Source organism: Ochlerotatus camptorhynchus, unplaced genomic scaffold, assembly GCF_037179485.1.
Source record: "Ochlerotatus camptorhynchus isolate MF236.1 unplaced genomic scaffold, CSIRO-AGI_Acam_v1.1 ptg000457l, whole genome shotgun sequence".
In the NCBI taxonomy this organism is placed as follows: domain Eukaryota; kingdom Metazoa; phylum Arthropoda; class Insecta; order Diptera; family Culicidae; genus Ochlerotatus; species Ochlerotatus camptorhynchus.
In genome coordinates, this window is record NW_027040943.1 from 1,075,434 (window position 1) to 1,087,658 (window position 12,225).

Consider the following 12,225-nt stretch of genomic DNA (forward strand, 5'->3'; position numbering starts at 1 on the left):
ATAAATTGATTTGTGTGTGGTACACATTTATCAACCATCAGTGATCAATATTTTCCTTATTTTTTGTGTAATATTCCTTAATTAATTATTTATTTGCGTGATAGGCCGAATGAAAGGACTAGACCCACATTACATACCGTAACCCTATGTTAGATGTTTTCTACCCAATAAGACGAAAATGAGTGATAAGGCCGTATTAAATTATTGTCCTATGTCAATTGAATTGTTTTGCTTTGAATTCGGGAGCTCATATACCGTGAATGCTATATCAAAACAGCCAGGCCTACTGTGAAGCATTTAAGGGGCAAGATGATTCAGAAACATTGGGCCTGTTTGAGTCAAAGATTTAAACATAATGCTTCAGAATCCAATAAATAGATGAAACGTGGAAATCTCGTACCGTACGTTCCGTTGTATTGTTATTTAGAAATGATTGGTCATTGGAAGCATTTAGTCTAAAAATGTTAAGGGATGCGTCATCTTCCTTTATTGTTCTGGACATGAGCACTAACTCATGTCCTAGCCCTATACGGCCTATGGTTATAGCACCATTACTCGCTTTCTGAAAAGAGATGAAGGAAATGAAAAAAGGGAAAAGAAGCTAGTTTTGTGGGCATCTTGAAAAGGAAGTTCGCCGAACCGGAAATTAAATTTCGTTTTCGGTGCCTTTTTATTTTTTTCCAAAAATTGCGAGAAAAAACATAAAAAATCCAAGAAAATCAGTTCCCTCCTCATATTCCCGAATAAATTCACATGCAAAACATGTTTTCCGTCTCATCATTAAAAAATTAGACACTCAGCAAAACCGAAAGGTTGCTGTTACGTGTTTTTTGAGTCCAGTTTGCAGTTAAATCCTGTTAAGTTAAGCAATCAGAAAAAAAAATGTGATGTCTTTAGATTTCGGTTATCTCTCTCCAATACCATTACAAACATCAAAACGTAATCATTTTTCCGTGAACTTCCCCTTAACTGGATATCTGTGTGTGTGAGTTTGTGTCTTCACGCCAGCTGACCAGAGTTCAACAGTGGAAATATGGAAAAATTTAAGTCTGCATTATCGATCGCAGTGTTCACTCGGCTGTCGACAAAAGCAGGCCACTCTCGATGTGTGCTACGCGATCGTCTGTTTTCTCGGCAGCAACCATTGTGTGGTCCTCCTCATTGTTCTTCATCAGCAGTTCTTTCGGTCGATTATTCGTCGACTTTGGAAAGCAACCGTTTCGTGATGAATGTGTGAGTGCTGACCACGTTTTGCGTCCATTGCTGCAATGGACGCGCTCTGACCCTCGTTGGCGTACAAAAATTTGCCATACAATGAAACTACTAGAAGCGGCTCCAGTTCTGATCGAGGAGGCTTTTTGGATAGCGGAAGATAAAGTGTTTATTGTGTTGTACCTTTTGACTATAGTTTTAAGATGTATTGTATAGTGACCAATAATCATCGGCTCTGTAAAGTTAATTCGGTTGAGCCTTATCAAATAAATTAATAAACAAAAAAAAAAAATTATCGATCGATTTTCATTAACAATGTCTAGAATTTAACACACAACTTGTTGCCATATATAAATTGAAATGGTTCGCAAAATAATATAAAATATGGAATGATCTCACCGATCTCTCAAAAATTACATGGTCCAAATCGCAGAGTTTTCATTTTGTAAGCAACAGAAACAGAAGAGCAGCAACGCCTCTACCGATAGATGTGCCGCTGGCCGTATTCGTCCACCTTCTTTTTCAGCTCGGAAACATAAATACACCGGAACTGCTGCTGGTTTCCGAATCTTCAGCATTCAGCTGCTCCAAAATATCAGAGGTAACCAAAATCGTAAAAGCACCACTAAACTTCTCAATCCGTAAATTTTACTCTTGAACCGTGCACAAGAAAATACAAATCTTACGCCGGAACCGAAAATAACGGAAAACCCGAATCACAGCTCACACGACCACGATTCCGTTAAAAATACTTGTGGAAATAACCTTCAATTTTTATACTCACGTACTTTCTAGAAAAATCTTATCAAGCGCCTTCAACCAAAAATCGAAAAAACGCGGCGAAAAATATAACATCTGACAAATTTTCGCGTCCGTTTAGAAGCAGGGCACACTTCGATCCTCGATATTTGGTATTTACTTCGTAAAAAATACTCGTTGTTTGGGATTTACTTCGTAATGGAATCGGAGTGACATGTAGGAACCGGGAATCCATGTCTGAAGCCATTTTGAAATCCAAGCGGCATCCAAAAGCTTGAAAATTCTATCAAACACCCCACAATATGGGTATTTTTGGATTTTAAGTGACGTGTCCGGGACCGGAAATAGATGTCTTAAACCATTTTGAAATTCAATAGGCGGCTTCCAGTTACAGAAAAACAGCAAAATATAGTTAAGTATATTAAGCACAATATGGGTATCTTTGGAATCGGGGTGACGTGTTAGAACTGGAGATCCATGCCTGGTACCATGGTGAAATACAATATGGCGGCTTCCGGTTACAGAAAATTTGGAAAATATTATCAAATACCTAACAATGTTGGTATGTATAGAATCGGGGTGACGTATAAGGACTGAAAACCCATGTGTGACGCCATTTTGAAATTCATTATGAAGCTGTCACAGAAACACAGCAAAATATTATTGAACTACCCTCAATATGGGTAACTTTGGAATCGGGGTGACGTATTAGAACTGGAAATCCATGTATGACACCATTTTGATATCAAAAATGGTGGCATCCAGCCACCATCTTGGATCAAAATGGCGTCACGTCACCTCGATTCCAAAAATACCCAAATTGTGGGGTATTTTACAGAACTTCCAAGCTTTTCTCCAACTGGAAGCTACCATATTGGTACTCAAAATACCGTCAGACATGAATTTCCGGTCCCTACACGTCATTCCGACTCCAAAAATACCCATACTAAATACGACAAGACATCGTTTGCTGGCTGTTTCCGCGAGTATTGTTGGCATTTCAGGTACCCGGTTCAAGCTTCGGTTGGCTGTGGCGACTTTTCATTTTCAGGGCACCAATACGGAGCATTAGATTTGATCAAATTATTCGCAGTTCAATTCGTCCAACGCTCCCAGCTGGGTCCCCAGAGGATGGCTCACACAAACACAATATCCAATATATTTATTGTTCCCTCAAAGAAGGCTGACATCAGACTGAAAAGCCGGTGTTTCTAAATTCACTTCCCAAGATCTATAATTGACAAGTCCTTAAGGTGAACATATTTCGAGACCATAAGTTCTCAACATTCTAAAATTTCTGCGTTTTAATGTCTGCAGCCTCAATCTTCTTACATTCGCAACATACATTGAACTCCAGCTATGATATGCTGTTTTGATATGCAGCAAAAATGTGATACTGAACTGCAGCCTGAGCCAATTATTGTTTCTTACCCTATGTTCACATAGATTGAATAAAAAAAATCGAACCAGACTTCCTACCTAAAACACCGTTGATAAGAGTTTGCATCCCATGGGCTATACTACCCCGAATCATTCAATACGGTACATCCAACTCCTTTGTTTTCCCACACCTTTACAAAACTCACATAAGCGATAGTCCATCAAAATTTGTTCCATTGTCTCAATCGCTCTATTCACAACCAATTCCAATGATTGCACTCATTCCATTAAATCTCTCCCCACCTCCATCGCTCCCCAAAGAAACCTTCACACGTGCACACACCTCCAGTCAGTCTGTTTCGGTCCAATTTGCTTATGTTGCATCTCTAGTATAGTTCACAGAAGCCTAGTAGAATTGTGGTAGTAGAAGTAGTACACGAGCAGCCTCAGTAGTAGTTCCCCATCAACCCCTCCCCTCTCGCCCATTGTCAATATTCATCCGCCACACCGCGCGCCCTTGAGGAAATTTCTCTAACTACTCACAACTAACAACGAACACAAATTAAATATTCATTACGCTACGTACTGTGAAATACATTCACCCCACTTACGCACGATCACATACACACACATACATCGGTGACGACCTTCTCCGTCTGGTATTTCATTATACTTTCTATTAGAACACATTTGACATCTACTACCGCAATTCACTTGCGTCGCACTCTCACACAATCGCTCCGGAAGTTTTGAAACACAAAAAATCCTTTTTTTTAAAGTCAGTCGCAGCTTTTTACACAACACTTGCCCACCTTTCTCTTATATCAAGTAAAAAACGTAACTGTTTTCCCTTTGTTTTGTTCAAAGAATGTTCTTTCTTAGCAATTCATTTCTCTTCTAAAAAGTTTAGTGTAGTTTTTGTTTATGACTAGGGGGCGCAATAGTGTAACAGTTTTGTGGTTCAACATGTTTCTGAGTATAGTGTTAGTATGAGTTCAATTTTTTATTATACAAACCTCATGTACAACGATGTGTGTAAGTAGTTCAACTAGAGAAGGGCGTATGGGATGAAGCCGAAAACGAAGCGTATCTTTCATATGTTGTTGTTATTGTTGATGTTGATGTTGTTGTTGTTGTTGTTGAAGTTGCTGGTGAAGTAACGGAGTGCAATTACATTACACACACGCGCACGCGTGCACGCGATTTGGACGTGATTAGCCTATGATGACGATGACGACCTGTGATGAAACCTAACGTCACGTGACGACGAACCATCGGAGGGTTTGCACGTGCCACCGGACGAATGGGACGGCCGAGGACGCGACGAGTGCCAGCAGCAAGGTGAGCAGCTGGGGTCCCGATGCTGTGGGCGGCCGAGTGGCTCGGCTGATTTCCGGCCAAACCACTTGCACCTCGGCCATCTTGAAGATGCTCAGCAGACGGTGGGCGGACATCTCGACGTGCTGGGTGTTGATCTGGTGACTGATGGTTTCGAGGATCTTTGTACAGTGGTCCTGCGGGGGTAAAAGGGGGGGAGAAAACGGGATAATAGGCGATGAGCTTGGTTGGTTAGCAAGGGATGGTAAATTTACGAAATCAGTTCTGATTTCGGACTAGGCTTCACTGCCTCACATCTCTGTGGACCTCAGATAGCGTGCACACTTCGAAAAAGTCATGTAAATGTCAGTGCCCTGAGGAGCGTTGGAAAAGTTTGCGATATTTCACGAAAGGAAAAGTTCACGAATCATAGTGAGTTTTGGTGAACTTTTCCAACACTGGCTTTGAGACTGCAATCGGCCTTTTTGACATTTAAGAATCACTTTTTATTTCTTTGATTTGTTTTTCGTCGATCTTGTTTTCCGTACTGAGAACGAATGCTACCGACGCCAGTGAGGCAGCTCCCACACCAGGACCCTACTTACGACCCATCAACTGATAGCCCGGGATCAAAGATTTTATGCATCAGAAAATCCAGACGGTGCCGACTGGGATTGAATCCAGGCACGTTGGAGTGAGAGGCAGCCACGCTTACCACCGGTGCCACTTTTTAAGAATCACTTGAAAGAGACGAGAAAATCAAATCAATCAAACGGACTTTACGTCAAGTTGCGTATGTTTCAGGTTCGGAACATTTAATTTAAATGTCATATTTGTTTACGTTCCATGATTTACGTCAAAGATTAAATTAATGATTTCCCTCTGGAGTACCTTTTGAATATGTTCAGTATTACTTGTGAGAACCCAAATCTCTACCGGTGTATTTCTTGATCTCTTGGATCAATTCTGACGCATTATTTCAGAATCCTTTTAGAATCACTTCCAGATTATCTTCTGCAGAACATCTTCTGAAATATCTCTAGAATCTAGTACTTTCAGAATCTATTTCGTAGTACCGTAAACCGGGGGGAAGTTGATCACATTTTGCGGATTAATCTGAATATTTTCCAACCATATTTCATGACAAAAGGTCGAAAGACGAAAGATCGACAAGACAGAAGGTCCAAAGTCAAAAGGTCGGCTTGTCAAAAAATGAAAAAAAGGTTCCAATCAAGTATCAAAAATATACATACTTTTTATGATTTCAAATCCAGCAATCCGTTTGCACACATTCCTTCCATATTTGCTTCAGATTGCATTTCCACAATCCAGTGTAGCTTGTTTTTGACCTCTTATCATTAATTACTGCAGAAAACCATCGGCGAGGGGGGAGGAGGTGTTTCTTTTATTCCCTGTGAAGGATTCCTTCAGAAACTTATGAAAAATTCCTCCCGATTCCAATAAATAGTTCCTTCAAAGCCTCTTAGAGGTTTCCGCAATATTGAGATTTCTTTTATTTTCCTAAAAGTATACCTCGTGAGGGGCTGAGAACTCATGTGAAAAATGCTTCCTCCTGACTGGGAATTCCACCGGAACTGCTCTGGAAAGCTCTCATCGATCTTCCAAAATTCACTTCAATCCCATTGGGAGATTACTCCTGCACCCTTTTGGGGAATTTCTTTTGAATCTTTTTGGATGTTCATATCATCATTAGAATACTTTTTCATATCACGGAACACTCTTAAATCTCCTTGGATTCCTCCAGAACCTATTTGAATTATTCCTTAAAAAATCCTAAAGATAATTTGTCCAAAATTCTTTTTGAGGGAATCCTCCTGAATTCCTTTGGAAGATTTCAGTTGATCTCCTCTTAAGGATTTCTCTTGGACCTTTTCTAAAGAGATCCTCAAGCCCTGAGCGATCCCGTTACAGCTCCTGTGAAGAATTCCTCCAGAACCTTCCTGATAAATTTCATCAGAAGAATAGAATATTCCTCCTAAGACCCTGAGGAGATTTTTTCAAAACCTCCTTTAAATGATTCCTGCTGAAAGGCTTTAGGAGATTTTTCCTGCACCTTTATATTTCTTTTAAACCTTTTCCGATTACTCTTTCAGAACCCTTATACATGATAACTCCAAATCTTTTTTTGGTGATCAGTTTCTAGTTAAAAGATTACAACGACACCTCTGTCCTCCATAGCACGATTGGCTCATGATTTTTTTTTATATTCCTTCAGAATCTTTGAAAAGAATTCCTTGGGAAATCATGCATAGGATAATTGCCACAAAACTGCTTTGGAGAATACTTCCTGAATACCTTTGACGGGATTCTCTTGAATCTATTGGAGGGATTTCTCTTGAACATCTTCAGATAATTCTTCCCAGATCTTCCCAGGGATTTCTACAAACCCTTATGGTGATTTTGGGTGAATCTGTAAGAGGGATCTCTCTAAAACACATGTAAGGAATTCTTCCAGAACTTCACTGAGGCATTCCTTTATAACACCTCTGGAAGATTCTTCCTGAACCCTTGAATAGAATTATTGTAAGTTTTACTTTCCTCCTGATTCACTTTGGGACAGTTTCCCGCTCCCTTTTGAAGGATTTCTCTTGACCCCTTATTCTTCCAGAACTTCTTTGAGGAGTTTCTCCAAAACTCTTTTGGATAGTTTATCAGTATATTGATAAACCTGCCAAAGGTTGAAAATCATTTTAATAAAGCAAAAAAAAAAAACAGATTCCAACAATAGAATGTGATTGAAGCATCCCTCCAAAACCTCCGGTGAAACTGTCTCAAAATCCGCCATTTAAGATACAACCTGTATTCCTTTGATGGGATTCTTTTGAACCCCTTGGAAAAAAAAGTCTATTCAATAAGTTTGAGAAATTCCTAAAGCACCACTTTAAGGGATTCCTTTGAAGCATCTTTGGAGAATGCTTCTTCATTCTATTTAGGAGATTCTTGCAAAATTCCAATGGCAATTTCCCTGCACGATCTCTCCAAAACTTCTTGTGAGGAATCATTTCAGAATTTCTTTTGGGGAATTCCTTCCTAACCCCTCTGGAATAGTCTTCGAGGGCACATGAGAAGCATTGTTTTTTCAAAATTCATATGAAATATTCTTCCTGAATCCTTTTGTCATGCTACATCCTTTTGAGAGGATTTATTTTGGGACATCCGGAACTTGTATTGGAGACTGCTCCATGTCTCTTGATTTTTTGTTTGATTCCTCCAGAACGTCATTGGACTATTCCTTCAGAACCACAGAAGAGAATTTTTCCCAACCGTTTCTGGGGACACCTAATGAATCCCTTTGGTGGGTTTCTCCTGAACCCCTTTGAGGGATTTCTCTTGAATAATTCTGGGAAATTCCATCAGGGGATTCCCTTTAGCGGTGCCGATGGTGTAGTGGTAAGCGAGATTGCCTCTCACCCCAAAAGGCCTAGGTTCAATCCCAGTCGGCACCGCCGGGATTTTCTGAAACATAAAATCTTTGATCACGCCTTCCTTCGAAAGAGAAGTAAAGGCGTTAGTCACCAGTTCATGAGTCGATAGGTATGGTCCAGGTTTGGGAGCTGCCTCCATGGCGTCGGTAGCATTGATACTCAGTACGGAAAACAAGATCGACGGAAAACAAATCAAGGAAAAAAAGAGATTCCTTTAGAACACATATCGAGAATTATTGCAGAATCTAGTTAGGAAATTCCTACAAAACACCTTTGGAACTTGCCGTTTAGGGTGATCCTCTAAAACTCCTGTGATTTATTCATTTGGAAGTTTCTTCTAGAACTCCTGAGGAGAGTTCTTCCAAAACCTCTGTGTAAGATTCCTCCTGAATACCTTTAGGAACTGGCAGTTATTGAGAAGTTGTAGATTCCTCTCCCACTGCGTGGATAGTCATCCATACACATTTTTATTAACTTTTATGGACCGTTGACATTTGCCTACTGCACACATCTATGAAAATAGGTGGCAGTAACTTGATTTTGACCGAAATAAGTTACATACAAGTACCCACCACTGCTTAGTGACAAATGTGCTGCTAGGATATCCCTCCCTCCTAAACTGTCCACATCGTATATGGACAGCTAATTTGGAGATGTCCTCCAGAATTTATTTGGCAAAATCCTCCGAAACCCCCTGGAAATAATTCGAGAATCTCATCCAGGGACGGAAGTGAGACGGAAATGAAATCTGATAGCAAACGCTGGATTGGAACACAGTAGTGCATCTCAGCGAAGACAGACCATGGGGCTCGTTTTTTATGAAGCCTTAATAGAGACATTGAGAAAGTCGGCTGAAGTTTGACCTGGACGCCGGTTAATGCAAAAGCAAACTTCTGCTCCGTCAGAAGCTTCCCTTAGCTCAGTCGGTATAGGCGCAGCTACAAAGTAAGACCATGCTGGAGGTGGTTGGGTTCGATTCCCGGTCCGGTCTAGAAATTTTTCGGGTTGGAAAATTTTTGAACTTCCCTGGGCATAGAGAAAATTTCTCAACTTCCCTGGGCAAGAAGAAGAAACTTCCACTCAGGATAAAAGTCTTTCACGTTGGTCATTTGTACCAGTGGACGTGCTCACGATATTTCCCTATGAACATTACATTCAGAACTTCTTCGTGGAAATCCTCCATAGCACCAATTGGGAATGCCTCTCTAGAATATCGTTTTATTCTTTATCGTTCTATGAAGGATTCCTCCAGAACTCCATTGATGAACTCCTCCTGAAGCCTTGAAGAGAATCCCTGCTTTGAGTGATTCCTTCATAATGTATTTGGGCAGTGATGGCATCATTATCATCAATTGATATTTTTCCGCTCTCACACACTCTCAAGATCACGCGTGATTTGAGCAAATTTTTATGCTTGACATTGAATCTTACAAGCTCCTTTGATATTGCGAGACTATTCACAACGTGTAAGGTTGAAGCTGAGAGTTGAATGGGCGTAAAAATTTCCGGGATTCCGTTGCACCTCGTTTTCTTGGAAAGAGAAGTTAAAATAATTCTATCTCTTTTTTTTTCTTCACCGATGGCAGATACGAAGCAATTGCTGGCAACCGTTATGGAAGTTCGGTTGCAACTGCTGGCAACCGTTATGGAAGTTTCGGTTGCATTCGGGCATAGTCTGTCGTTCGGGTGTAAAGCAAAAATCATGAAACTCAATCTTACCACAGTTTGATGAAATTTACAGCTGATGAGTTTTGTTAGCTTGATATTCGGAGCTGCGATATCACAGCTTGCAGTAGCAACCACAGTTGTTTGCAGTTGTTGATTTTTGTCTACGGAAATTAAGCGTGATGTTGTCCTTCAAATGAGATTTGATTTTGACGTAGGACTACGTCTCTGATTTCTATATGGGGATACACTTTGTGAAAACCGAAAATGGAACATGTAACAAAATTATGAAAGATTTTGAACGTTAATAACTCCGCTACCACTGAACCAATTTCAATAATTTTATCATCAATCGAACAGAAATATTTTTACGCATCTGATTAAAGGCTTTATCATTTTTCAAAATGTCACTATTGAAAATTGCACGAATATGCACACACATTATCATCCATTGCCTGCGCAAAGCGATTTCCCTAACACAGATTTCAAAGTTGAATTCCATCCGGTCTCACCAAACGGTGTTTATTCAATCACCGCGTGGTGAGTGGTTGTGTTCTCCAGTACACAACGAAAGGCTGCCTGCAAGTAGCGAGCTGCAGCTCACATGAGCATCCATATAAGGAGGAAGAAGCCGCACCGCTTTTGATCGGAATAAGTAGCTTTTCGTGAATCGCTGTGGGCCATCTGTATCAAGTGCGTCATGCTAAATAGTGTAACAAACCAATCCCACCAAGGTGGTCATTCTCTAAAACAGGCCTGATAGAACTGGAAACTGTAACTAATAATAATTGAAATTGAAAAGAACTAAAGTTGAAAAGACAAATTTGTGTCACTTGATAATTAATACATGTAAACCATTCAAACACAAGGAATAAAGATCATTTAAAGTCAATACTAAATAGTATAAATAGATAGAACCTCACTCAAATCCCTATACCTACACAAAATACAAGCTCCTGCTGTAGTTAACAAATAAGATTTATTATATAAGACCACGTAGTCCTACGTCGCCATTGCGTACAACCACCGGTTGAAACTAACGATTTTTTTATCCTTTAAATTTGTCGAACCTCTTAACGGAATCTCTTTATGAAGAGCTTTGAGTGGGTTGGTTTATTTCCTTTTAATTCCGTTATAATTGCTTATCTTTTGACAGATACGCGTATTTCGTCTACTACTTGCAGACTTCATCAGTGCCAAGTACTCAACACCACTGAAGAATCCATCTTTAATCTACGAGTTATATACTATACTATTGATTAGTATATAACTCGTAGATTAAAGATGGATTCTTCAGTGGTGTTGAGTACTTGGCACTGATGAAGTCTGCAAGTAGTAGACGAAATACGCGTATCTGTCAAAAGATAAGCAATTATAACGGAATTAAAAGGAAATAAACCAACCCACTCAAGATTTTTTTATTTTTTTTTTCCCAACACTGTCTTTGGAGTTTGCTCAGAAGCCCCTTTGAGGGATTCCTCTTGACTATGTTTGGTGAATCTGTCAGAACTTCATTGAAGGATTCCACTAAAACATCTAAATGTCCCCCTCAGCTCAGTCGGTAAAGGCACAGCTACAAAGCAAGACCATACTGGAGGCGGAAAGGAGTTGAGAGTCGGTGTAAACCCATTAAGGACGTAATGAAGCCAAATAAGAAGATCTAGATCATCTCTGTAGATTTCTGTTAAGAAGATGTCTACTATACCCCTGTGGAGATATTTATCGAATCTTCTTGAGGGATCATACCCAATCGCTCCAGAACTTCTTCCTCCATAGCATTATTAAGGGAATTTTTTTGCTTACTGTTAAACTCCTTCTAAATTTTACATTCAAAGTGTTTTAATGTTACTTCATAGGCAAAGTTAGCGATTTTCAGAGTTGATTGGAAATGCTAACATGAAGCTTAAGTGTGATAATTTATTAGCTAGAGAATGATCTTTAGAAGAGAGTAGGTAGATAGTTCCGTTAGAGTACGGCAGTATGAAAATTGAATAGAAGTTGAAAATGAGCGAAGGGCTATTAATGTGACAGTTTTTAAAGTTAGACGCACATTTGCCTAGCCCGTACCATGCACGCGGGCTCTAGGTAGTGATGAAAACGTCGCTAGAACTATTCCACAGCCGCAGTCAGTTTATGAGCAAAAAGAAGGACGCACATTTTTTGCCTGTAGACTTGGAACACACTTCAAGTCTCCGCGTACATCGTACGGGTTAGGCAAAAGATGTGCGTCTAACTTTAAAAACTGTCGCATTAATGACCCTTCGCTTATTTTCAACTTCTATTCAATTTTCATACTGCCGTAATCTAACGGAACTATCTACATACTCTCTTCTAAAGATCATTCTCTAGCTTATAAATTATCACACTAAAGCTTCATGTTAGCATTTCCAACCAACTCCTTCTAAATTTGTCTAGAAGATTCTTCCACAACTTCTGTGAGAAGTTC

General features: G+C 39.8%; 1 protein-coding gene across 4 annotated transcripts in view; it reads right to left on the bottom strand.

The window, feature by feature from the left end:
• Window positions 1-4,015: 4,015 nt before the first annotated feature.
• Window positions 4,016-12,225, bottom strand: part of Gfrl (Glial cell line-derived neurotrophic family receptor-like) — a 933,561-nt gene continuing 925,351 nt past the window's right edge. For all 4 annotated transcript variants that reach the window (XM_065235011.1, XM_065235009.1, XM_065235012.1 and 1 more), the window contains one exon: window positions 4,016-4,865. In XM_065235011.1, the coding sequence (XP_065091083.1) occupies window positions 4,608-4,865 (258 nt within the window). In that variant the 3' untranslated portion in view covers window positions 4,016-4,607. The remainder of the gene's footprint in view (window positions 4,866-12,225) is intronic.